Here is a 23,922-nt window from a genome sequence, read left to right as displayed (position 1 = left end):
TCCCGCCACAGCGCCCGGCTATTTTTTGTTGCAGTTGTCATTGTTAGCTGGCCTGGGCCAGGTTTGAACTTGCCAACCTAGGTGTATGTGGCTGGTGCCATAATTACTGTGCTACAGGCACTGAACCTGAGGTGTTTTTTTTTGCATTATTGAAAATAAAAGTTCTGGGCGGCGCCTGTGGCTCAATGGGTAGGACGCCGGCCCCATATACCGAGAGTGGCAGGTTCAAACCCAGCCCCAGCCAGTTAAAAGCAGCAGTAAGAATTGGAACAAAAAATAGCCAGGCGTTGTGGCGGACACCTATAGTCCCAGCTACTTGGGAAGCTGAGGCAAGAGAATAGCTTAAGCCCAAGAGTTGGAGGTTGCTGTGAGCTGTGACGCCTTAGCACTCTGCCGAGGGCGACAAAATAAAACTGTCTCAAAAAAAAAAAAAAAGAAAGAAAGAAAGAAAAAGTTCTGAGCGGTGCCTGTGGCTCAGTGGGTAGGGTGCCAGCCCCATATACTGAGGGTGGTGGGTTCGAACCTGGCCCCAGCCAAACTGCAAAAAAAAAAAAAAAAAATAGCCAGATGTTGTGGCAGGCACCTGTAGTCCCAGCTACTTGGGAGACTGAGACAAGAGAATCGCCTTAGCCTAGGAGTTGGAGGTTGCTGTGAGCTGAGACACCACGGCACTCTACTGAGGGCGATAAAGTAAGACTCTGTCTCTAAATAAATAAAAATTCTAAGCCCTTAAAATTGAGAGCATATAAACTCATTTGCTGAGGTTCCACTGATCTTTCCTCAGAGCACTCCAGCATTCTGGTAAAGAGGCTTCTCCCCCGTTGGCAGCCTGCCCTGGTCTGTTCCCATCCTCACCCCTCAGCTCTGCAACCTTGAGGGTTCACTTGGCACTTCCAGTGTCAAGGCCCAGGTGGCCCAGCCAGTGACCAAGCCATACAAAGACCATCAACTTTTACCATAATTCTTCCTTCCATTGAATAATTGTTGTGAAATAGAACTAAAGGGAAAAGCCATATTAGAAAAAAATCAGTATGAAAATAGGATATTGCATCTTTTAATTCTGGCTTTTTTAACAAGAATCACATTCAAAGGTGCACAGAAAAATGGTTCTGAGAGAAGCAGGTGTCACCACTGTGGCTCCATCAGGATCAGGCAGAGATCAGACCTTTCCATCCCTGGAGACGTGAGCGGCTCTGGATCTCAGGAAGTCAGCCCCTGGGAAACACCTGCAGGTGGCTGAGTGGCAGCGTCTTGCCCCTTACCTGCCAGGTTCCAGGGGTATGAAGATGGAAATAGGGGACAAGAGACAATTCTGAGACACACAATACTTAGAAATAATGTTTAAATAAAAATAACATTAAAATAGCAAGGGCTCAGGAGCTGGCTCATGCCTGTGATCACGGCACTTTGGGAGGCCAGGGTGGGAAGATCACTTGAGCCCAGGAGTTACAGACCAACCTGGGCAACATAGACCCCCTCAGTTAAAATTTTTAGCTAGGCATGGTATGTGCCTGTAGTTCCCGATACCAGGAGTTTAGAAGGATCCTGTGAGCCCAGAGGTTGGAGGCTGCAGTGAGTTGTGATTGCTTCATCACACTATAGCCTTAGGAGCAGGCAGGCACTATCTCTAGAAAATAAAAATAGGCCGGGCACAGTGGCTCACACCTGTAATTCTAGCACTCTAGTAGGAGGCTTAGGCAGATGGACTGCATGAGCTCAGGAGTTCTAGACCAGACTAAGCAAGAGTGAGACCCCCTCTCTACTAAAAACAGAAAAATTTGCCAGGTGTTGTGGCAGGTGCCTGTAGTCTCAGCTACTTTGGAGGTTGCGTCAGATGGATCACTTGAGCCCAGGAGTTGAGGTTGCTGTGAGCTAGGCTGATGTCACAGCATTCTACCTGGGCAACAGAGTGAGGCTCTGTCTCGAAAATTAAACTAAATAGAAAATTAATAGATAAAATTAAGCCAGGGAACATAGTTCCGACCCTCCAAGAAGAGTAACATTAAGAGTCCAGGTAATCTATACATAAGACAAGAAGCCCGTTGCTCAGCTGCTGGTGGGTGAGTTCAGGACATGGAACTGTGCAGCACCCACTTGCGGTGCCTTGTTCACAGCCCAGGCACTGCACACACATACACACTGCAAGTAGTCACCGCAGACTGTAGGGAACAGGCGCCCAGGGTACCTGCCCTCCTTTATGGCCTTTTCCCTCAGGGATCTGTGCATTTTTATAATTTTCTCATAGGATTCCTGGGCCAATTTTTAAAAAATTATTACACAGGCTGCGACTTCACGGCAAGACGTTTCCAGGTTCCCGCCGCGGGGCGCGAACCGAAGGGAGGACTCAGTCTTACCTGGCAGGTGCCGACTGGACACGGCCCCCAGGAGAGGCCGGGGTGCCCCTCCTACGACGCTAGGACTGAAGCCGCGGCCCCGCGTGGGAGGGAGGGGACGCGGAGTGTCTCCAGGCTCCTGGAACCCCGCAGACCCGGGGCCTCCCGCCCACCCCAAGCAGGAATCCACCGAACCTACCGCTCAGGCGGCCCCGCGAAGCAACCGGCGGGCGCACGGCGGTGCCGGGGCCGGAGCTGTCGGGGCGCGGCGGGAGGCCTCGGCTTGGCTCGCGGGACGGCGGGACGGGCCCACTGCGAAGCGCGGGGAGCAGGTATGAAGACCGAAGCCTGCGCGAGGCGAGGCACCAGCGCCGCGCTACTGGCACGCTGCCCCTATGCCTCCCCTCCCGCCCCCTCTCCGCGTGGCTCTCAACGGAGCTTGGGGCTTGGACCTAGAGGAAGCAACGTCAGCCGAGGCGCACAACGCTCCCCATCTGGGGTGGGGCAGAGGATGCTGGGGCTTCACAGGCGACCAGAGACCGAGCCAGAAATGCCCTTTTCAGAGTTCTCTTGCAGAAATTTCCAGATCAAAAGCCGCCCCCGTATAAGTGGGCCCCTGGGCCTGGGTCTGCGCAGAGCCTACCTGGTGCGGTGGGGGAGGCAGGGCCTGCAGCATCAGGGTGTGCGTCAAGATCTGGTGCGCCTGTGCGTTCTGCAGCAGCATGGCGTCCACCAGGTCTGAAAGGAGAGGCCCCAGGAGACAGCTCGACCTTGAAGGCCTTGCATCCGAGAACATTCTGGCACACCTGTCTGGGCATGGTGCCCGGGCATGTTCTGAGACGCGAAGCTTCCAGGTCAGCAGGTGTGGATGCTTCATGGCTTTTTGATGTTGCCCAGGCTCCTCCTGGAGAGACCTGACTTCCTGCTATTATCACTCCCTAAGCTCCCCAGGGCTGCCTGGTAAACCCAGAAAAGTATGTCCCGGTCTTAATCCTCAAGATTCCAGAACTTGGCCTCATTTGGAAAAAGGTCTTTGCAGATGTAATTAAGGATCTTGAGATGAGTGGGCTCATCCTGCATTGCCTGGGCTGGCCCTAAATTGCAGTGGGAGTGTTTAAGAGACAGAGGGAGCCCTGAGACCTGGGAGACAGACACAGGAGAGAAGTCCACTAAGAACCTGGAGGGAAGCAGAGCCCACAGAAGGAGCCTGGATTGTAGACTTCTCACCTGCAAAATTAGGGACTTTATTGTTATTATTTTATTTCAGATTACTATGAGGGTACAAACAATTAGGCTACAATGTTTGCCTTTGTTAGGAAGAGTCCTTGACTTAGCTGTGTTGGACATCCAGAAGGTGTGCCCATTAAGTGGGAGCACACAGAGGTAGAGACTTCAAACAAGCCCCCCAGTGTGTGGTACTTTGTAACAGCAGGTGGGAAGCTAACAGACTCCCCAGCTTTCTTACCGGGAAACATCATAACTGCTGACAGTGATATAGGTAAACATTGGGTCTTTGGGCAGCAGCTAGACCTGGAAATTACATAGTCCTGTTTGGGTAAATTAAGCAAATCTGGCTCGGTGCCTGTAACTCAGTGGCTAAGGTGCCAGCCACATACACCAGAGCTGGTGGGTTTGAATCCTGCCTGGGCCTGTCAAACAACAATGACAGCTACACCAAAAAAAAAAAAAAAATAGCCAGGCATTGTGGCAGGCGCCTATAGTCCTAGCTACTTGGAAGGCTGAGACAAGAGACTCACTTAAGCCCAGGTGTTGGATGCTGTGAGCTGTGATGCCACAGCACTCTACCCAGGGCGTCAGCTTGAGGCTCTGTCTCAAAAAAAAAGAAGAAAAAGAAACAAATCTATTCTGTGTGAAATTATACCAGTGTCTTGTTTCTATGTTCTATGATTTTTTTAGAACCTAGAATTGAAATAATTGAGATCACTAATACATAAGTCAGGAGAAGGAAGAAGGGATCTAAGGGACCTCCTATTCTTTTTGTTGTTGGGGAGAGGAGCTGGCCTAGGTATGTGCTTAACTTCGTACAGACAAAGGGGTCTCCAAAATGGTGGTTATAGAACTTTTGAAATTTTGTATTTTTACAGTTAAATATTTGATCCAGTTGGAATTTGTTTTGGGATAAGGAGTGGAGTAAGGGATTCAACTTTACTTTTTTATTTTAATTTCAGATTAATGTGAGGGTACAAACAAGTTACAACGTTTGCATTTGTTAGGTAGATTCCCTGTTGTATCAACTTTACATTTTTTAAATAGGTAGCAACTTATTGAATATTTAATTTTTCACCACTGACTTTCAGTGCAGCATTTTCTCTCATATGTCACACAGGCACATGTATGTACCCACAAAATGTTATCTCAGTTTGCTTTTAGAACCTGACAGACTATCACCTAAATTCATCTGGAAAAATCAGCCAGTGACAAGGAAAGATAGGTCTGCCACATATGAGTGCACAAGCTGTGCTCTCTGCCACTTCCAGGACTTCCTGCTATGTGGGGTGGAGGAACAGGCCTGGCACATGTTGCATTATATGAGAGCTACAGTAATTCACCCAAGTAGATCTTGGCACTGAGATAGACAAGTCACTGGGACAGAATTGAGAACACTTCTCAGATGACTCAACCATGCTACACATAGGTCTGCCCCTAGACTCCCAGCATGACTAGTCGATTAGAGAAATGCAAATGAAAACTGCAGTGAGCTACCACTACATCCCTACTGAAATGACTAAACTTAAAAAGACTGACCAGAGGAGGGAACTGGCAGCCTTGGTCCCACTCTGCCCCAGAAAAGAATCAGCCGCTCTGGATGCAGAGGAAAAAGGGAACTGCGGAGTGGAGCAGTCTGGGGAGCCAAAGGAAGCCAGACTGAGAATGTCTGAAACAGGTACCGGTGTTATGTCCAGAGAGTGTCTAGTGGAGAACTGTAAGCCTGGGTAGGGCAAAGTTTTGCTGGACTCTGGCCTGTAACTGCAGTATCCCCAGGGTGTGGCCCATGGTTGTGAACCTAGGGACAGGACCCTTTTTTTGGTTTTTTTGTCAGTTTTGTTTTAGGAGAAAGCACTAGAACGCAGAGCAGCATCTCGCACGTAGCAAAGGTTCAGTGTCTGCTCACCTGGGTGCACGTTTTATGCCATCACTGCCAGGAAGTTCTCTGCTGTCTTTTTCCAGTTTCAAAACGTAAACAACCTTAGTTCCTATTTCTGTGACTGTAGTTTGTCAGTTCAAGAATTCTGTAATTAGCTTTTCCCAATGTCTCTGAGGTTTATCAGTTGTATAGCTCATTTTTCTTATTTCTAAATAGCATTCTGTTGTGCAATGTCTTTTTTTTTTTGAGAACAGAGTCTCACTGTGTTGCCCTGGATAGAGTGTTGTGGCGTGATAGCTCACAGTAACCTCAAACTCTGGGGCTTAACCTGTTCTCTTGCCTCAGCCTCCCAAGTAACTGGGACTACAGGCGCCTGCCACACGCCTGGTTAGTCTTTTGTTGTAGTTGTCATTGCTGTTTTAGCAGGCCCGGGTCGGGTTCAAACCCACCAGCCTCAGTGTATGTTGCTGGTGTCCTAAACACTGTGCTACAAGCACTGAGCCAATGTCTTTTTTTGTTGATGAGCATTTGGTATGTTTCCAGGTTTTATATATTAAGCACAAACTTGGCATGTTTTTATATCTCATGGGTAAATACCTAAAAAAAAAAAAAAAAGTTGCTGGATAATTGGTAAGTTTATGTTTAACTTTGCAAGAAACTAACAAACCTTTTAGAATGATTAGTTGCGAGTGATATTTGTTTGACATGGTATGTTACTGGAGCAAGTGGTTTCTGATGTTGGTTATCTATGGAATTATGAGATGGCCTCAATGGAGTTAGGGTCTATGAGATTACAGGCTTTGTGAAGTGGGTGAAATCACAGGAAACTGAATGTCTCTGTACCAGTTGTTATTTATCATAGTTTTACATGTATACATTCCATGATGTCTGAAAGGGGATCACTGTGTAAGAGATACTAATGAATGACTGAGAAACACAGTATCTGGTATATTCCATTTTAATTGCAGAATTATGACTTTATGATAAGTAAAATAATATAAGAATTGCAAAGTAATGACCGGATGCAGTGGCTCACGCCTATAATCCCAGCACTTGGGAGGCCGAGGCATATGGATTGCCTGAGCTCACAGGTTCGAGACTAGCCTGAGCCAGACAAAGACCCAGTCTCTAAAAAAATAGCTGGGCATTGTGGTGAGCACCTGTAGTCCCAGCTACTTGGGAGGCTGAGGCAAGAGAATCGCTTAAGCCCAAGAGTTTGAGGTTGCTGTGAGTTGTGACACCATAGCACTCTCTACCAAAGGTGACATAGTAAGACTCTGTCTCAAAAAAAAAGAAATTCCTTTTCAATATAAATTACCCAGTTTCAGGTATTCTGTTAAAAGCAACAGAAAACAGGGGTGGCGCCTGTGGCTCAGTGGGTAGGGCGCCGGCCTCATATACTGAGAGTGGTGGGTTCAAACCCTGCCCTGGCCAAACTGCAACAAAAAATAGCAAAAAAGTGAGACTCTGTCTCTACGAAGGAAAAAAAAAAGGCAACAGAAAATAAACATAAGACTGACCCATGAGAGGCATGTAGATAATAAACTCAGATGATGGAGCACTGCTCAGCAGCCAGCAGGAGCCAGGTGTCCATACACCCAACTGCATGATGATTTTTTTTTTTTTTGAGACAGAGCCTCAAGCTGTCACCCTGGGTAGAGTGCTGTGACATCACAGCTCACAGCAACCTGTAGCTCCTGGGCTCAAGCGATTCTCCTGCCTCTTCCTCTCAAGTAACTGGGACTACAGGTGTCCGCCACAATGCCAGGCTATTTTTTGGTTGCAGCCGTCATTTTTGTTTGGTGGGCCCAGGCTGGGTTCGAACCCACCAGCTCAGGTGTATGTGGCTGGTGCCTTAGCTGCTTGAGCCACAGGCGCCGAGCCTGCATGATGAATCTTAAAACAGGAAGGCCAGGCTCAGTGCCTGTAGCTCAGGGGCTAGGGCACCAGCCACATACACCGGAGCTGGTGGTTTCAAATCCAGCCTGGGCCTGCCAAACAACAATGACAACTACAACCAAAAAATAGCTGGGCAATGGGTGGTGCCTGTGGCTCAGTGAGTAGGACGCCAGCCCCATATACTTAGGGTGGTGGGTTCAAATCCAGCCCCAGCCAAACTGCAACAACAAAAAAATAGCCCGGGGTTGTGGCAGGTGCCTGTATCCCAGCTACTCTGGAGGCTGAGGCAAAAGAATCACCTAAGCCCAAGGGCTGGAGGTTGCTATGAGCTGTGATGTTATAGTATTCTACAGAGGGCAACGCAGTAAGACTCTGTCTCTAAGAAAAAAAAATAGCTGGGCGTTGTGGTGGGTGCCTGTAGTCCCAGCTACTTGGGAGGCTGAGGCAAGAGAATCACTTAAGCCCAAGAGTTTGAGGTTGCTATGAGCTGTGACGCCATGGACTCCACCCACGGCAATAGTTTGAGACTCTGCCTCAAAAAACAAACAAACAACAACAACAACAACAACAAAAGTAAGGCTAGAGGAAGAAGCCACGCCTAAAGAGTACTGTGTAATTCCATTTATATAAAATCTAGAAAATGCGGGCGGCACCTGTGGCTCAACGGGTAGGGCGCCGGTCCCATATGCCAGAGGTGGCGGGTTCAAGCCCAGCCCCGGCCAAAAAAAAAAAAAAAAAAAACAAAATGAAAATCTAGAAAATGCAAACTAAATCATATTGACAAAAAGCTGCTTAGGAAGGAAGGATTAAAGGGGAGCATAAAGAACTGTGGGGGTGGTGGGCATGTTCACTAGCTTTCTTTGTTTTGTTTTGTTTTGTTTTTGAGACAGTCTCATTATGTCGCCCTCAGTAGAGTGCTGTGGCGTCATAGCTCACAGCAACCTCTAATTCTTGGGCTTAAGATTCTCTTGCCTCAGCCTCCCAAGTAGCCGGGACTACATGCACTGGCCACAATGCACAGCTAACGTTCACTATCTTGATTGTAGATAAGATACAAACATGTTAAGACTTGTTAAATTGTACACTTTAAAAATGTGTAACTGGCTCGGCGCCTGTAGCTCAGGCAGCTAGGGCACTAGCTACGTACACTGGGGCTGGCAGGTTCGAATCTAGCCCTGGCCAAAAAATAGTTGGGCGTTGTGGTGGGCACCTATAGTCCCAGCTACTTGGGATGCTAAGGCAAAAGAATCATTTGGGCCCAGGAGTTTGAGGTTGCTGTGAGCCGTGATGCCACAGCACTCTATGCAGGGCGACTTATTGAGATTACAGGCTTTGTGAAGTGGATGCAACTGATTCTGTCACTTCAATAACTTTTTTTTTTTTTGCAGTTTTTTTTGGCCGGGGCTGGGTTTGAACCCACCACCTCCGGCATATGGGGCCAGCGCCCTACTCCTTTGAGCCACAGGCACCTCCCCACTGCAATAAAACTTTTAAAACTCAAGTATTAGAAGTTATTTTTTGTATTTTTGAGACAGAGTCTCATTCTTTTGTAACTTGGTGGAGTGCAGTGGCTTTATTAGACCTCACTGCAGCCTTGAACTCTTGGGCTAAAGTGAATCTCCTGCCTCAGCCTCCTGAGTAGCTATGACTATAGGCATGTGCCACTGTACCCAGCTAAGTTTTCTATTTTTTTGTAGAGACAGGATCTCACTCTTGCTCAGGCTGGTCTCAAACTCCTAGCCTCAAGCAATCCTTCCATTTTTGCCTCCTAATTGCTGGAATTAAAGGCATGAACAACCCTGCCCAGCCTAAAAGTTGTTTTTTTTTTTTGGCAGTTTCTGCCCGGGGCCAGGTTTCAGGTTTGGACCTGCCACCTCTGGTATATAGGGGTCCTTTGAGCCACAGGCGCCACCCTTTTTTTTTTTTTTTAAGTTTAATCACAGCTCTTTTATACCTAATAATTGGAAGATTTGGAAATGGATCTCAATTCTTTCAACTCCTAGTCCAATCCTCTACCTTATACTTCTTGTTTTTATTCCTCAGAGACATCTTTCATGTGAGAATTTCTAAGCCGGGCATGAACTCCTGAGCTCAAGCAATCCACCTGCTTCTACCTCCCAGAGTGCTAGGATTACAGGCATTAGTCACTACGCCTGGCTCATATAAGAATTTCTTAAAAGTTATTTTCATATTGAGTAGTCAAAAGCTGACCCTAAATAAGTATCCTACTTTCAAAAAAAATACTGTCCCTTTCAGGAGAGAATTTCACGAACTCATACCAATATTAATATGGAACACTTACCTTCCTTAATACTGCCTGACCTCAGAGTAGGGAAGAACTGGGGAAGAAGAATCTGCGCTATGAGTGGCTGCTGAGGCAACTGCTGAATGATGGTGGCCGGAGGCTGTGGGACCTAGGAACAGCCAGGTGATTAGCTTCCCAAATGTGTCCTCAGAGAAAGTGTGCTACAGAATTTACCCTGTCTGTTCATCCTGTCATCAATCCACCCATCTATCTTCCTATCCAACCATGCTTCCATCTATTTATCCTTCCACCTGTCCAATCTCCCATCCATTCACCTATCCAAGCATCCATTCACTCACTTATCCACCTATCTATCCAACCAAAGCTCCATCCAACCATCCACCCTTTTACCCTTTCATCCATCAACCCACCATCTATCCAATCATCCATCCATCCAACCAACCATCCACCCACACATCCATTCATCCACCTATCCAGCTATCCATCCATGCACCTATCTATCCAACCAACCATCCTTCCACCTTCCATCCACGCTTCTATACACCTACCCACCATCCACCTGCCCATCCATCCATCCATCCATCCAGTCACCTATCCACACATCCATTTATCCATCCACCTGTCCTTCCAGTCACCCATCTACCCCTCCACCCATCTATCTAGTCATCTATCCATATATTCATCCATCCATCCAAGGAAAAGTTTATTTTATTTATTTTTAGAGACAGTCTCACTCTGTCACCCTCTGTAGAGTGCTGTGGTGTCACTGCTCATAGCAATTCTCTTGCCTCAGCCTCAGTAGCTGGGACTACAGGTGCCTGCCACATGCCCAGCTATTTTTTGTTGTTGCAGTTTAGCTGTGGCTGGGTTCGAGCCTGCCACCCTCAGTATATAGGGCTAGTGCCCTACTCACTGAGCCACAGGCGCCACCCTATTTTTTTTTTTTTTGAGACATTTTCACTATGTCACCCTTAGTAGAATGCAGTGGTATCACAGCTCACAGCAACCTCAAACTCTTGGGCTTAAGCAATTCTCTTGCCTCAGCCTCCCAAGACAAGGAAAAGTTTAAATGATTAATTCTAGAGGTTGAATACAAAGATATTTGATTCTGGGTATCACTTAGGACATAGTAACTTTAATGTTTCCCACATTTCCTGTCTTCAGCAGGGTAAGCTAATGCTTGGTTTCATTACTCTGCTTTAATAGAAGCATCCAACACTTCTTATCGAACATGTCAGTCCTTTTTTGTTTTTCACATCAGAAGGGTAATGTGCCAGTGTTGTGACAAGGTTTAAAGAGCACATATGACACATGCACCAACACCCAATTATCACACTTATAAACTACAAAAGGATCAATTTTTTTTTTTTTTTTGAGACAAAGTTTCACTATGTCGCCTTCAGTAGAGTGCTATGGCATCACAGCTCACAGCAACCTCAAACTCTTGGGCTTAAGCTATTCTCTTGTCTCAGCCTCCCAAGTAGTTGGGACTACAGGCATCTGCCACAAACGCCCGGCTATTTTTTTGTTGTTGTTGAGTTGTCATTGTTATTTAGCAGGCCTGACTGGGTTCGAACCTGCCATCCCAGGTGCATGTGGTGGCGCCCTTAACCACTGAGCTATGGGTGCTGAGCTAGGATCAATCTTTTTAATATTAGCCATTTTGACAGGCTAAAATGTAGTGGTAGCTCGCTGTGGTTTTAATTTTTCTTTTTCTAATGCTAGTGGTGCTGGGAGTCTAGGGGCAAACCTGTGTGTAGAATGGCTGAGTCATCTGAAAGGTGTTCTCAATTCTGTCCCAGTGATCTATCTATCCCAGCACCAAGACCCACTTGGTGAATTACTGTAGTTCTTTCACATATTGTAGTAATATATAGAACTTGTCAGGAAAATTAACTTTGGTATCTCTTCTGAGTAAAAATAAATGTACAGCAATTTTGAGAATGCATCAGAAAGACTTTCTCTTTTATTCCTCTTCTGAATGTAGAGGAATAAAAGGCCCAGCATGACCTTGTCACTTCTTTCGCAGTTCACAGAAAGGATGGCATGGACCAGGAATCTAAAAGTTTATAGGCAAATGTTTTCTGGAAAGGGCCAGAGAGTTTAATTGTCTCAGCCACATGGTCTCAATTGCAACTACTCAACTCTGCCACTTGTAGCATAAAGGAGCCTGGTCCCATAAACATTACTTGTATTATGAACATTGAAACTTGCATTGCATATACTTTTCATGTATTAATGTTATAATGTAATAACAATAAACAATAATAATATCGGGGGTTGTTTGTTTTTTGAGACAGAGTCTCACTTTGTTACATTCAGTAGAGTGCCGTGACATCATAGCTTACAGCAACCTCAATCTCTTGGACTTGAGCGATTCTCTTGCCTCAGCCTCCCAAGTAGCTGGGACTACAGGCGCCCGCCACAACACCTGGCTATTTTTAGAGATGGGGTGCTCTTGCTCAGGCTGGTCTTGAATTCCTGAGCTCAGGCAATCCACCCTCCTCAGCCTCCCAGTGTGCTAGGATTACAAGTATGAGCCACCACACCTGGCTTAATAACTTCTTTTAGAGACAGGGTCTTGCTCTGTCACCCTGGAGTGCAGGGGCCTCTTCATAGCTCATTATAACCTCAAACTCTTGGGTTCAAGAGATCTACATGCATCAGCCGCCCACATAGCTGGGACCACAGACATGCACCACCACACTGGCTAAATTTTTAGTTTTTTGTAGAGATGGGGTTTCACTATGTTGCCCAAGCTGTTCTTAACATTTTGGGCTCAAGGGATCCTCCCACCTCAGTTTCCCAAAGTGCTGGGATTACAGGCCTTATAGTATTACTCTTTTATTATTATTTTTTGGAGTTAATTTTTTTGCTAAATATTTAAAAATGTAGGTGGTGCCTGTGGCTCAAGGAGCAGGGTGCCGGCCCCATATACCGGAGGTGGTGGGTTCAAACCCGGCCCCGGCCAAAAACTACAAAAAAAAAAAAAAAGTAAAACCATCCTTGGCTTGAAGATTGTATAAGAAATGGCAGGCCAGCTCCAGAAGACCTATGGGAGCATTCTCTGGGCTGACAGGGCCTCCCACCTCAGAGTCTTTGAGTCCAGTGACCAGCGGCTCTGCCTGCCCTCCTGGTGTCACTGGGAATGGGGGGTTGAAATCCACAGGTGTAACTAAGCCTGTTTAGGATTGGGCATCCCACACCTGTCACCCACTCCATTCCTGGAGGAGATGCCAGGTGCTGGAAGACAGGAAGGCACAGAATCTGGCTATCTGGAAGCTCCACAAAGATGGCCCGTTGGCAAAGAGGGCTCTGGGAGCCCATTGGTGCAGGCCCCTCCGAAGTCACCCTCCCAACTCTTCCTGCTGGTGCCAGGGCCCCTCCTGGGCAAAAGCTTCACAGACTCAACTTACCTGTCCAGAACCTCCCACACCTGACCATGCTCATCTCCAGCCTCTTCTTACTCATCCTCAGCACCTCACCCTACTGAATCCCCAGAGGCCAGGAACTCCAGATGCCCCAGCTCCGCCCTCTCGGGGTGCCAGGTGGCCTATGACATGGCCCTTCTGCTTAATAAAGTATGAGCTGTCTCCTGTCAGTTGCAGTTCAGAACACTGTAGTTCTCAAAAGTGGACACTTTATCTTTTTAAAATCTGAGCTTGGAGCTCCGTACCTGCAGGGTTCCCACCACAAACATACACCGGAGCTGGTGGGTTAGAACCCAGGGCAGGCCTGCCAAACAACAATGAAAACTACAACCAAAAAAAAAGCTGGGCATTGTGGTGGGCACCTGTAGTCCCAGCTATTTGGGAGGCTGAGGCAAGAGAATCACTGAAGCCCAAGACTTAGAGGTTGCTGTGAGCTGTGATGCCATGGCACTCTACCCAGGGTGACAGCTTGAGACTCTGTCTCAAAAAAAAAAAAAAATCTGAGCTTGGGCTTGGTGCATGTGTCAGCAGTTAGGGCGCCTGTAGCTCAGCGGCTCAGACACCAGCCACATACACAGAGGCTGGTGGATTCGAATTCAGCCCGGGCCTGCCAAACAAGAACTACAAACAAAAAATAGCTGGGTGTTGTGGCAGACACCTGTAGACCCAGCTACTTGGGAAACTGAGGCAAGAGAATCGCTTAAGCCCAAGAGTTTGAGGTTGCTGTGAGCTGTGATGCCACAGCACTCTACCCAGGGCAACGGCTTGAGACTGTCTCAAAAAAAGTAAATAAATAAAAATAAAAATCTGAGCTTGAAATGAGGGTGTTAAGCATCCTCTGGTCATTATAAAGTTTTGAACAAGAGTTGGCACACTCCTCAAATTCAGGGCCCTCTGGTTAGGTTGGTGAACCCTCTAACACACTCCCAGGACTCTTGGCTGGAGTGAGGGAGGCAGAGGGGCCAGCCCTCCTTGGTGCCCACTGCCGGTCCTCAGGGCTCCTGTGAAGACTGATGCAGAGGACCAGCCAACAGTGCCACAGTGCCAGGCACTGCACATGCAGTGCTGTAGGCCTCAGCAGACTGACCCTCTGAAAGCACCTTCATATGCTGCTGGGGTAAGCTGAGAAGATGGAAGCGAGTGAGTGACACCCTGACTAGGTGACATGAGTCTCTCTGGCACAGACCCTCCCTGCCCATCTGTAAGGTCTCATATCTGCCCCTCCCACCCCATTGTGCAATTCACCCCCTTACCATGTACTGGATGATCCGTGGTGGCTCTGGGGCTGGGGGGGGTGGGGAGGTGGTGGGGTAGGTACCCACAGAGGGCCCATCTGGGGGCAGGGCTGGCGAATGGGCTCCTCCATTCACCCCCCTCCAGGAGTGGGCCTGGGAGAGCTGGTCCAGTAGGTGTTGCTCCTGCAATGGCAAGGAAGAGCCTGTGGGCAAGTGGTGGAGGTAGGGGGCCTGATGGGCACAGGTAGCCTCTCTCCCAGACTGTGGAACAGGACCTGGGGTTGCTCAGGTCAGAAAGGAGCCAGGCTGCTGGAAAGTAAAGCCCAAGGACACTTCATGTGGTGTACACAGGAGTGTTTTTCTTCTTTTAACTAGTTTCTCATTGCTTTCTTTTCCTAGTCAGCATACTCTATTCCCTCAGCACAGTTCAGGCCTATCTCACTGAGGTCTCCTAGAAAACCAGCTCCACCCCCTCCCAGGCCTGCTGGCACCTGCTTCACTGGGGTCCTCCCTTGCAGCTGGCGATTGTGGTATAGATGGAGCCTTGGCAGCCTGGAACCCACCTCCTGCTGGAGCTGGGCCCTCACTCAACATTCCACCTTTGATACAAGCAATCAGAGCATGTTTCTAAAGTAACAGTGCCCTTGTTTGGGCCCAGCATGGCAGGGTTTACAAGGCCAGGTGTAAAGTCTCTCACCTGATCACAATTCATGTTAGCCATCCACAAGATACAGACATTAGACAACAAGGCCCAAGAACCCAGAAAGCCTCCCCCTGTGCCTGTGGACTGAGGGTGGTGGCCAACTCAGGGATGGGTGACCAGCCAGGCCTACCCAGAGCTGCTGCAGAAGGTCCTTCCTTCTCTTCAGAGCACTCTGCAGCATAGCTTCGGGCCTGTCCCCCTTTCCTGGAGGGAAGCACACATTGCTTACTGACGAACACTCTGAGGCTGCTGGTGCCCACATGTCACATGGACCTGTCAGAGTGCCCCACCTCATCCACACTCATCCCAAAGCGCAAAGGAGCAGAGCCTGGGGCTGGAGCAGGGCAACTCTTGAGGAAGGGAGTCCAGGAAACCCAGTCTTCTTTGAGGTGGGGGCTGTCCAGGGGATCAAAGTTTCATTCCTGGAAAGGAGCTAGAAGTCATGTGGTGCAGATTTGTCCTTGGGACCTAAGCACTGAGTCGCCCCTGCACACCTGTGATACAAAGTCCCTCTGGTTCTGTGAGGCAGGGGCCTTAAGGACGAGTGCAGCTCAGTCTCTGGCCCCAAGCTCTCTGGAGACTGGTCTGACCACCAGGTGGCTGCACCTCTCCAGGAAGGTTCTGGAAGATCTGGTCATTGCCAGGCCAGGGCTCTGGCCTCCTTCTTTCTCCTGAGCACAGCAGCCCTGCCTAGACCCCTGCATCACACTGCAGCAGGGATGCTGGAACCCCAATAGCCAGTCCACTGGGGTGTCCTCCAGTATGCATCCCCCCAGCATATTTGTAGCCATTCTGTTCTCCTCTCAGTGGCCTCTTGATCAGGTGACTCTATTTGAGATTTTCTCTCTGGATCTGGGACTCTAGGCTCTGTCAACTTCCCTTGGGAGGTGCCTGGAGACCCCACAGCACAGGGCTACCCCATGTTCCAAAGAACAAGAAATGCTCCTCTGGGCCTGCATGCAGCCTGGAGGAGGTCATCTAAGCTCTCTGCGCTGCTATTTTCTCATTCACAAGTGGGAATGATGAATGCACCCCTGTTGGGGTATACAGATTACAGGGGAGGAAGTATGGGGGATGCTTCAAAGATGAAAACACAGGCCTCCCAACTCCAATGCAAAGGAAGTTGTGCTGGTACCCAAGGGGCAATTCCAAGCCACAGCCTCCTGCCTCCCCTTGGAGTGGCTACTCTCAGCCTGTGCGGCCCATGCAGTTCTCACCTGGCAGGAGCTGGGGGCCCTCAGAATCCCTGTCCATGTTCTCTCGTTCTTGTTCCAGCTTCTGTGAGGAAAAGAGCGGAGATGGGGACATTGGTTCCAGGCAGTGGCCTGGTGTGAGTGGAGGCCCAGCCCACTCTAGGAGTGACTGAGTGACACAAAGGCCATTGGTGTCTGCTCACATCAGCCTCTTGGGCAGATTTCTTGGGAGTTCCAGAAGAAACCGTTTGGTTGAGGCCATTGGGGCTCCCTGGCCATTGAGCACCTGATCACTCCACCAGTGTCATGAGCCAAGTACCAGCTTGCTGGGTCTGTCCCAAGGTGACCCCTGCTAGCCCCTCCAATGCAGTCCATAGGCCATCTGGATGAGGAGGGGCAGGGTTGGTCAGAGGCCAGTAGTGGGTGCTGCAAGAGGAACAATGCAGGCAGCGGATGCCCCTGTGAGCCATGTAAGGACAGGCAGGCTGGTCACAGACCACCCAGACCCTCAGAGAAGTTTAGCCCCTGGGACCCAGTGTCCTGCACCAGCAGGGCTGTCTCCAAAGATAGTGCCCCTTAAGCACTGATGGCTGGGACACTGTGCAAGAGCTTTCTGGGGCTGTGCTCTGGAGATGTTCTGGTTGGCAGGTTGAAGCCTGGCTCCTGACTACAGATACTACTAGAAAGAAGAACCTACTTAGTTCTGTACAAATACAAAGAAGAAACCAAGAAGCCACATGTCTTCATTTTGAGGCCAAGAGCCACTGAAAAGGGGTTTGCTTTGGAAGCAGGAATGTACTGTCAGGCAGTTTGCCAGAGGGAGAGGTGAGTATAAAATATGAAGTTCTAGGCCGGCTGTGGTAGCTCACACCTGTAATCCCAGCACTCTGGGTTGCCAAGGAGGGTGGAATGCCTGAGTTCAGGGGTTCAAGACCAGCCTGAGCGAAAGTGAGAACCATCTCTAAAATATAGCAGGGTGCTGTTGGGCACCTGTAGTCTCAGCTACATGGGAGGCTGAGGCAAGAGAATTGCTTAAGCCCAAGAGTTTGGGGTTTTTTTTTTTTTTGTAGAGACAGAGTCTCACTTTACCGCCCTCGATAGATTGCCATGACATCACAGGACTCACAACAACCTCCAGCTCTTGAGCTTCCGTGGTTCTCCTGCCTCAGCCTCCTGAGCAGCTGGGACTACAGGTGCCTGCCACAAAGCCCGGATATTTTTTTGTTGCAGTTTGGCCAGGGCTGGGTTTGAATCCGCCACACTCGGTATATGGGGCTTGCACCCTACTCACTGAGCCACAGGTGCCACCCGAGTTTGGGGTTTCTGTGAGCTGTGACACCACAGCACACTACCCAGGGCAACAAAGTGAGACTCTGTCTCAAAACAACAAAAAAAACAACTGAAGTTGTGTTTGCTAAATCTGAAACTCAGCCGCTTTAAGCAGTTGTTATAAACAGGAGTGTCTGGGGTTCTGTCTCACCTGTCCCAAGAGTTTCAGTGTCAGTAAGGCCATTTGTTCTGCCACCAAAGAGTCCAGCATGGCGGATGGCAGAGTTGACTGCTGGGGCAGGAGTGGCCACAGCCTACGTCTCTTCCTGGTTCTCAGTCACTTGCAGGAGGGAACCACTCAGAAGCTCAGATCCTCTGGAGGTCCTCAGTTTACCTCCTGGAGACCAGCCTCATTGCCCAAAGACAGCTGTGCAGGAGGAGAGCCACATCTCTCCCTGGTGGCAGTCTCCAAGCCCACCTGGGGCTGCCTTGGCAGTCCCCGGCCTGCAGACGGTTGCCAGGTTCCCACACAGAGTCCTCACAGGCCCTGTCTCCTCCCCAGACCTGTAAACACCCGTCCCCAGGTGCGGCCAGGTGGAGCGTAACCGGGAAAGCAGAGAAGTGGGTAGGGCTGAGGCCTGAGTAGCAGAGAGTCAGACCCTGGGGGAGGATGGCGAAACCTCCTACGAGACCAGACCAGAGAGCTGGGAGAGACCTAACGCGCGGGATGCAGCTGGGGTCCGCAGTGTGGAGCAGGTTGAGGGAGGGTGGACCGCAGAGCGCGGGAGGTCACAGGAGGGCTCCGCGGGGATGGAGGCCGCAGAGGGCCGGTGCCCGCCGGGTCTTTGGAGATGCAGCACCGCGGAGGACTGTAACCCGAGGCGAGGGTGGGGGGGGAGGGGCTGAGGGCGGGGCAGGGAGGCCGCCCCGCCCCGCACAAGACTGACCAGGGACTTGCCTGGCCGCCAGCACCGCCCGTATGCGTCAATGTCCATTGTTTTTTATTTTTTTGACACAGAGCCTCAAGCTGTTGCCCCGGGTAGAGTGCTATAGCATCCCAGCTCACAGCAACCTCCAACTGTTGGGCTCAAGCGATTCTCCTGCCTCAGCCTCCCAAGTAACTGGGACTACAGGCGCCTGCCACAACGCCCAGCTATTCTTTGGTTGCAGCCGTCTTTGTTGTTTGGCGGGTCCGGGCTGGATGCGAACCGGCCAGCTCAGCTGGCGCCTTAGCCGCTTGAACCACAGGTGCCGACCCCATGTTCATGTTTTACATCTGCCGCGGCTCTTCGACGCCCCGCGTGGGCCCGGAGGGCCTAAGTCCGGAGGGTGGGGCCTCTAGAGCAAACACAGACGCGGCTGGCCCCGGGGCTCTGGGTTTGCTTTTAATGTCTGCCAGCTGAGGGCTTCTTCACCTGAGACCGCTGAAGCTGGAGCAGCTAGAGGCCTTGTCTGGGTGAGGCGGCGCCGTCCAGGCCAGTGTGAGACCAGGTCTGCACACGGTTGCGGTGACGACGCCGGGAGACACTGGAAGCCCTGCGTGTGCACAATTTCGGGGTGGGACCCAGTGGCTCACGTTCCACCAGTGGGCATGGATTTGTTAGACAAGTTTTCTTTTTTTTTTTTTTTTTGTAGAGACAGAGTCTCACTTTATGGCCCTCGGTAGGGTGCCATGGCATCACACAGCTTACAGCAACCTCCAACTCCTGGGCTTAAGTGATTCTCTTGCCTCAGCCTCCCGAGTAGCTGGGACTACAGGCGCCCGCCACAACGGTTGCAGTTTTGGTTGCAGTTTACAGTTTTGGTTGCAGTTCAGCTGAGGCCAGGTTTGAACCCGCCACCCTCGGTATATGGGGCCGGCGCCTTACCGACTGAGCCACAGGCGCCGCCCTCCTCCACCTTTTAATAGGCTTTTTAAAGACCACTTTTACGGGCTCGGCCCCTGTGGCTCCAGTGGCTAAGGCGCCAGCCACATTACAACCTGAGCTGGCGGGTTCGAATCTCAGCCCCACCAAACAATGACGGCTGCAACCAAAAAAATAGCCCGGCGTTGTGGCGGGTGCCTGTAGTAGTCCCAGCTACTTGGGAGGTGGAGGCAGGAAACTAACTGGAGGTTGCTGTGTAGTAGTCCCAGCTACTTGGGAGGTGGAGGCAGGAAACTAACTGGAGGTTGCTGTGAGCTGTGATGCCAGGGCAACGGCTTGAGGCTCTGCCTCAAAAAAAAAAAAAGAACACTTTTAGGACCCCTATTGCAAACTTCTTATGTTAATAAGCCATATTTGTTACACTTAATGAACCAACATTGAGACATTATCTAAACCTCATACTATATTCAATTTCTTTAGTTTTTGCCTAATGTGGTATCCCATTAACGATAGCAAGGACCCACACAACATACAGTCATCATGTCTTCTTGGGCTCCTCTTGCTTGTGACAGTCTCTCGGACTCTCCTTGCCTTTGGTGACTGCAGTTCTGAGGAGTGCTGGCAGGCATTTTGCAGAATGCACCTCTACGGAAGTCTGTATGAGGTTTCTTTTTTTTTTTTTTTTTGTTTTTGTTTTTTGAGACAGAGTCTCATTTTGTTGCCCTGGGTAGAGTGCCTTGGCATGATAGCTCACAGCAACCTTATACTCTTGGGTTCAAGGCCATTCTGTGAGCTCAGGCAATCCACCCACCTCAGCCTCCCAGAGTGCTGGGATTACAGGCATGAGCCACTGTGCCTGGCTGTTGTATGATGTTCTGCCATGGTCAGAAAGAGTTTTCAGATTTTGGGGAAGGATCACAGAGCTGAAATGCCATCTCACCACTGCATATCACAGGCACACACTGTCAAGTGGCTTGCTTCTATGATGCTGACCTGGACACCTGTCAGGTTCCTCCACCATAAAGTGACACTTTGTCCTCTTTCCTGTGTTCTCTGGGAGGGAGTCATTAGGCACAGCTCACCACTTAGGCACAGCTCACACTGAGTGGTGGGGAGTTATGCGCTCTCTCCTTGAGGGTATGTACATAGCTCAACAGCTTTCTAATAGTTAAAAATAGATTGAAATAAGATGTAGGTTCCACACTTGCAGAGGCCCTCTTGGATGTGTGCGGAAATGACTTGGGTTCTGAGGAATATGCTTTAAATGTATCTGCGAGATAAAGCAGCAAACATAAGAACCCTCATATGCTCAATCCTGCTCTCCAGTGTGATTCCAAAAGCCCCTGACTCTGTGACAACATACAGCTCCCCAGAAGGACACTCTGCAGTTTTTTTTTTTTTTTTCTGGCCGGGGCTGGGTTTGAACCCGCCACCTCCAGCATATGGGGCCAGCGCCCTACTCCTTTGAGCCACGGGCGCCTCCCAGAAGGACACTCTGAAGACAAAAGCACAGACCACAGAGCCCCACATCTCTTCTCAAGTCATTGTATCCCATAATATGCAAAGGTCTTGGCCTTTCCCTGCATGTACAATAATATATGTAAGATCTGTAACCCTGTGCTGAACCTCTACTGCCTGTGTATAAATTCAGCCAAAACACTGCGTTGTGGGGCGGCACCTGTGGCTCAAAGGGGTAGGGCACCGGCCCCATATGCCAGAGGTGGCAGGTTCAAACCCAGCCCCTGCCAGAAACTGCAAAAAACAAACAAAAAAACAACACTGTGTTGTCTAGTGGAATAGACCTCCCTGAAAGGCCACTGCTGGGCTGTGGACCTCAGAAAGACTACGGAATAAAACCAACTTTAATCCTCTTAAAGCTTGATTTTTTTTCCCTTTAGTCAACACCTATAACACATAAAAATTGAGAGATTTGTAGAATCTGGGTCTCTCTCTCTTTTTTTTTTGAGACAGTCTCACCATGTTGCTCTGGGTAGAGTGCTGTGGTGTTACAGCTCACAGCAACCTCAAACTCTTGGGCTCAAGCAATTCTCTTGCCTCAGCCTCCCAAGTAGCTGGGACTACAGGTGCCCACCACAATGCCTGGCTAATTTTTTTTGCTGTTGTTGCAGTTGTCACTGTTGGTTAGCTGGCCTGGCTAGGTTCGAATCCACAAACTTCGGTGTATGTGGCTGGCACCATAACCACTGTGCTACAGGTGCTGAGCCTTTTTTTCTTTTTTGAGACAATCTCACTCTACCATCCTAGGTAGAGTGCCATGGCATCATAGCTCACAGCAACCTCAAACTCTTGGGCTTGAGCAATCCTCTTGCCTCAGCCTCCCAGTGCTGGGACTACAGGCATGCACCAGCATGCCTGGCTAGTTTTTCTTTTTTTCTAATAGAGACGGGGTCTCACTCTTGTTTAGGCTGAGCTCAGGCAATCTGCCTGCCTTAGCCTCCCAGAGAGCTAGGATTACAGGCATGAGCCACCGTTCCCAGTCTGACCTTGCGAAGTCTGAGGCTGTGGTCTTCCCAGTCCCTGCTCCCTGGGTTGTGTTGTCTGCTTGACCCCTGGCCCACTGCCCTGTATTTGCTGGAACCACCCAATTCCATGTCTGGGAACCAGAAGACTTCTAGATCAGAGTTCAGGTTGGTCTCAAACTAATCCCTCCTACTATGTGAAAGGGCTGTGGTCTGACCTGGGAGGAGGAAGACCTGGTGGAGGAGTTTCTGGGGCTTCCTGAGGAGACTTTTTTTTTTTTTTTTGTAGCGACAGAGTCTCACTGTACCGCCCTGGGTAGAGTGCCGGGGTGTCACACGGCTCACAGCAACCTCTAACTCTTGGGCTCACGCGATTCTCTTGCCTCAGCCTCCCCAGCAGCTGGGACTACAGGCGCCCGCCACAAGGCCCGGCTATTTTTTTTTTTTGTTGTGGTTTGGCCGGGGCTGGGTTTGAACCTGCCACCCTCGGCATATGGGGCCGGCGCCCTACTCACTGAGCCACAGGCGCTGCCCCGAGGAGACTTTTTTTTTTGAGACAGAGTCTCACTATGTTGCCCTCGGTAGAGTGCTGTGGCTCACAGAAACCTCCAACTCTTGGGCTGAAGCGATTCTCTTGCCTCAGCCTCCCAAGTAGCTGGGACTACAAGTGCTTGCCACAATGCCCAGCTATTTATTTATTTTTTGCTGTTGCAGTTGTCATTGTTGTTTTAGCAGGCCCAGGCCAGGTTTGAATTTACCTGCCTTGGTGTATGTGGCCAGTGCCCTACCCACTGAGCTGTGGGTGCCGAGACCCCTTTAAAAGCATTATATGTGTGTGTGTGTGTGTATATATATATATTTTTTTTTTTTTTTTTGAGACAAAGTCTCAAGTTATTGCCCTGGGTATAGTGCCAGGGCATCATAGCTCACAGCAACCTCCAACTTGGGCTCAAGCAAACCTCTTGCTTCAGTTTTTTTTTGCAGTTTTTGGCTGGGGCTGGGTTTGAACTCGCCACCTGCGGCTTTTGGGGCTGCGCCCTGCTGCTTTGAGCCACAGGCGCCACCCAGTTTTTTTGAGACACAGAGTCATTATATTGCCCTCGGTAGAGTGCTGTAGCTTACAGCTTACAGCGAACTGCAACTCTTGGGCTTAAGCGATTCTCTTGCCTCAGCCTCCCGAGTAGCTGAGACTACAGGCGCCCACCACAACACCCGGCTATTTTTTTGTTTCAGTTGTCATTGTTGTTTAGCTAGCCCAGGCCAGGTTTGAACCTGCCAGCCTGTATGTGGCCAGCGCCTTACCCACTGAGATATTGGCGCCGCCATTGCCTCAGTTTTTCTATTTTTAGTAGAGATGGGGTCTCGCTTTTGCTCAGGATGGTCTCAAACTCCTGAGCTCAAGCAATCCACTCGCCTGGGCCTCCTAGAGTGCTGGGATCACAGGCGTGAGCCACGGCGCCCAGCGTAGTTTTCAGAGCAGTTTTAGGTTCACAGCAAAATTGAGTGGAAAGTACAACACATTCCTTTTTACACATAGTCACTTACACTATACTTGGAATGATTCACCCAAACATTTGTCTTATCCCATTTTCACTTGAGATCGCTTTTGCTTTTCACTGAACCAGTCCCCTCTTTCCCTGATCTGGAATTGGGTGAAATTACAGTATCACTTAAAGTTGCACCCTCACTGAATTTTCCTCCTCAGGACGACCACCAGACCTCGATGACAAGTCAGCTCCACGATCCCGGACAGAAACTCCAGGTGTGAGGCCGCCTGCCCTGCCCACAGACGCCAGCAGGAGCCCTCTGGCTCCGCCAGGTGGGACTGTAGGGCGGCCGAGTAGCTGGGTGGGGCCGTAGGCAGACCCCGCGCGGCTCAGCCCCTGCAGGCGGGGCCCAATGCATTCCCAAGACTAAGAGGACAAGGGTCCAGGGCCCTCTTCAGGGGCTCTCTGTCCCGGCAACGTTGAGAGCTGCGGGGATGCGGTCCTGGTGCCCACCGACTTTGGGCGTCGCGGCGCTGCGTGGCTGAATCTCACCGAATCGCAGACTCCGGGTGCGCGGCGGAATGGGCGGGCTTTTGAAATCGACCAGCGCAGCGCGCGCGGCGGCTTCTGCGCCCCACTCATTGGTCTTCCCGAA

The 23,922-nt window shown here is 49.9% G+C and overlaps 1 protein-coding gene and 1 non-coding gene across 4 annotated transcripts; both read right to left on the bottom strand.

The window, feature by feature from the left end:
• Positions 1 to 491: 491 nt before the first annotated feature.
• On the bottom strand, positions 492 to 23,435 carry C16H21orf58 (chromosome 16 C21orf58 homolog). Of its 3 annotated transcripts, none has more exons than XM_053564687.1 (9): positions 19,825 to 20,682; positions 17,647 to 17,767; positions 16,191 to 16,251; positions 15,104 to 15,177; positions 14,289 to 14,453; positions 9,641 to 9,752; positions 2,977 to 3,071; positions 2,533 to 2,645; positions 492 to 1,262 (listed from the first exon to the last, which is right to left on the bottom strand). In XM_053564687.1, exons 2-9 carry the CDS (start codon positions 17,704 to 17,706, stop codon positions 1,259 to 1,261), a joined length of 684 nt encoding a protein of 227 aa, XP_053420662.1. In that variant the 5' UTR covers positions 17,707 to 17,767; positions 19,825 to 20,682; the 3' UTR covers positions 492 to 1,258. The 3 variants fall into 3 exon arrangements, with proteins under 3 accessions (XP_053420662.1, XP_053420663.1, XP_053420664.1); XM_053564688.1 differs by lacking the exon at positions 19,825 to 20,682 and adding an exon at positions 16,486 to 16,592 and having other exon boundaries at positions 17,647 to 17,682; XM_053564689.1 differs by lacking the exons at positions 17,647 to 17,767; positions 19,825 to 20,682 and adding an exon at positions 23,326 to 23,435.
• Positions 10,860 to 10,959, bottom strand: LOC128568313 (small nucleolar RNA U13). Its single transcript, XR_008375119.1, has one exon. It is a non-coding gene; the product is annotated as a small nucleolar RNA U13 (small nucleolar RNA).
• Positions 23,436 to 23,922: the final 487 nt, after the last annotated feature.

The sequence above is a fragment of the Nycticebus coucang genome, chromosome 16 (genome assembly GCF_027406575.1).
Source record: "Nycticebus coucang isolate mNycCou1 chromosome 16, mNycCou1.pri, whole genome shotgun sequence".
Lineage (NCBI taxonomy): Eukaryota > Metazoa > Chordata > Mammalia > Primates > Lorisidae > Nycticebus > Nycticebus coucang.
This window is presented reverse-complemented; position numbering and strand designations above follow the sequence as displayed.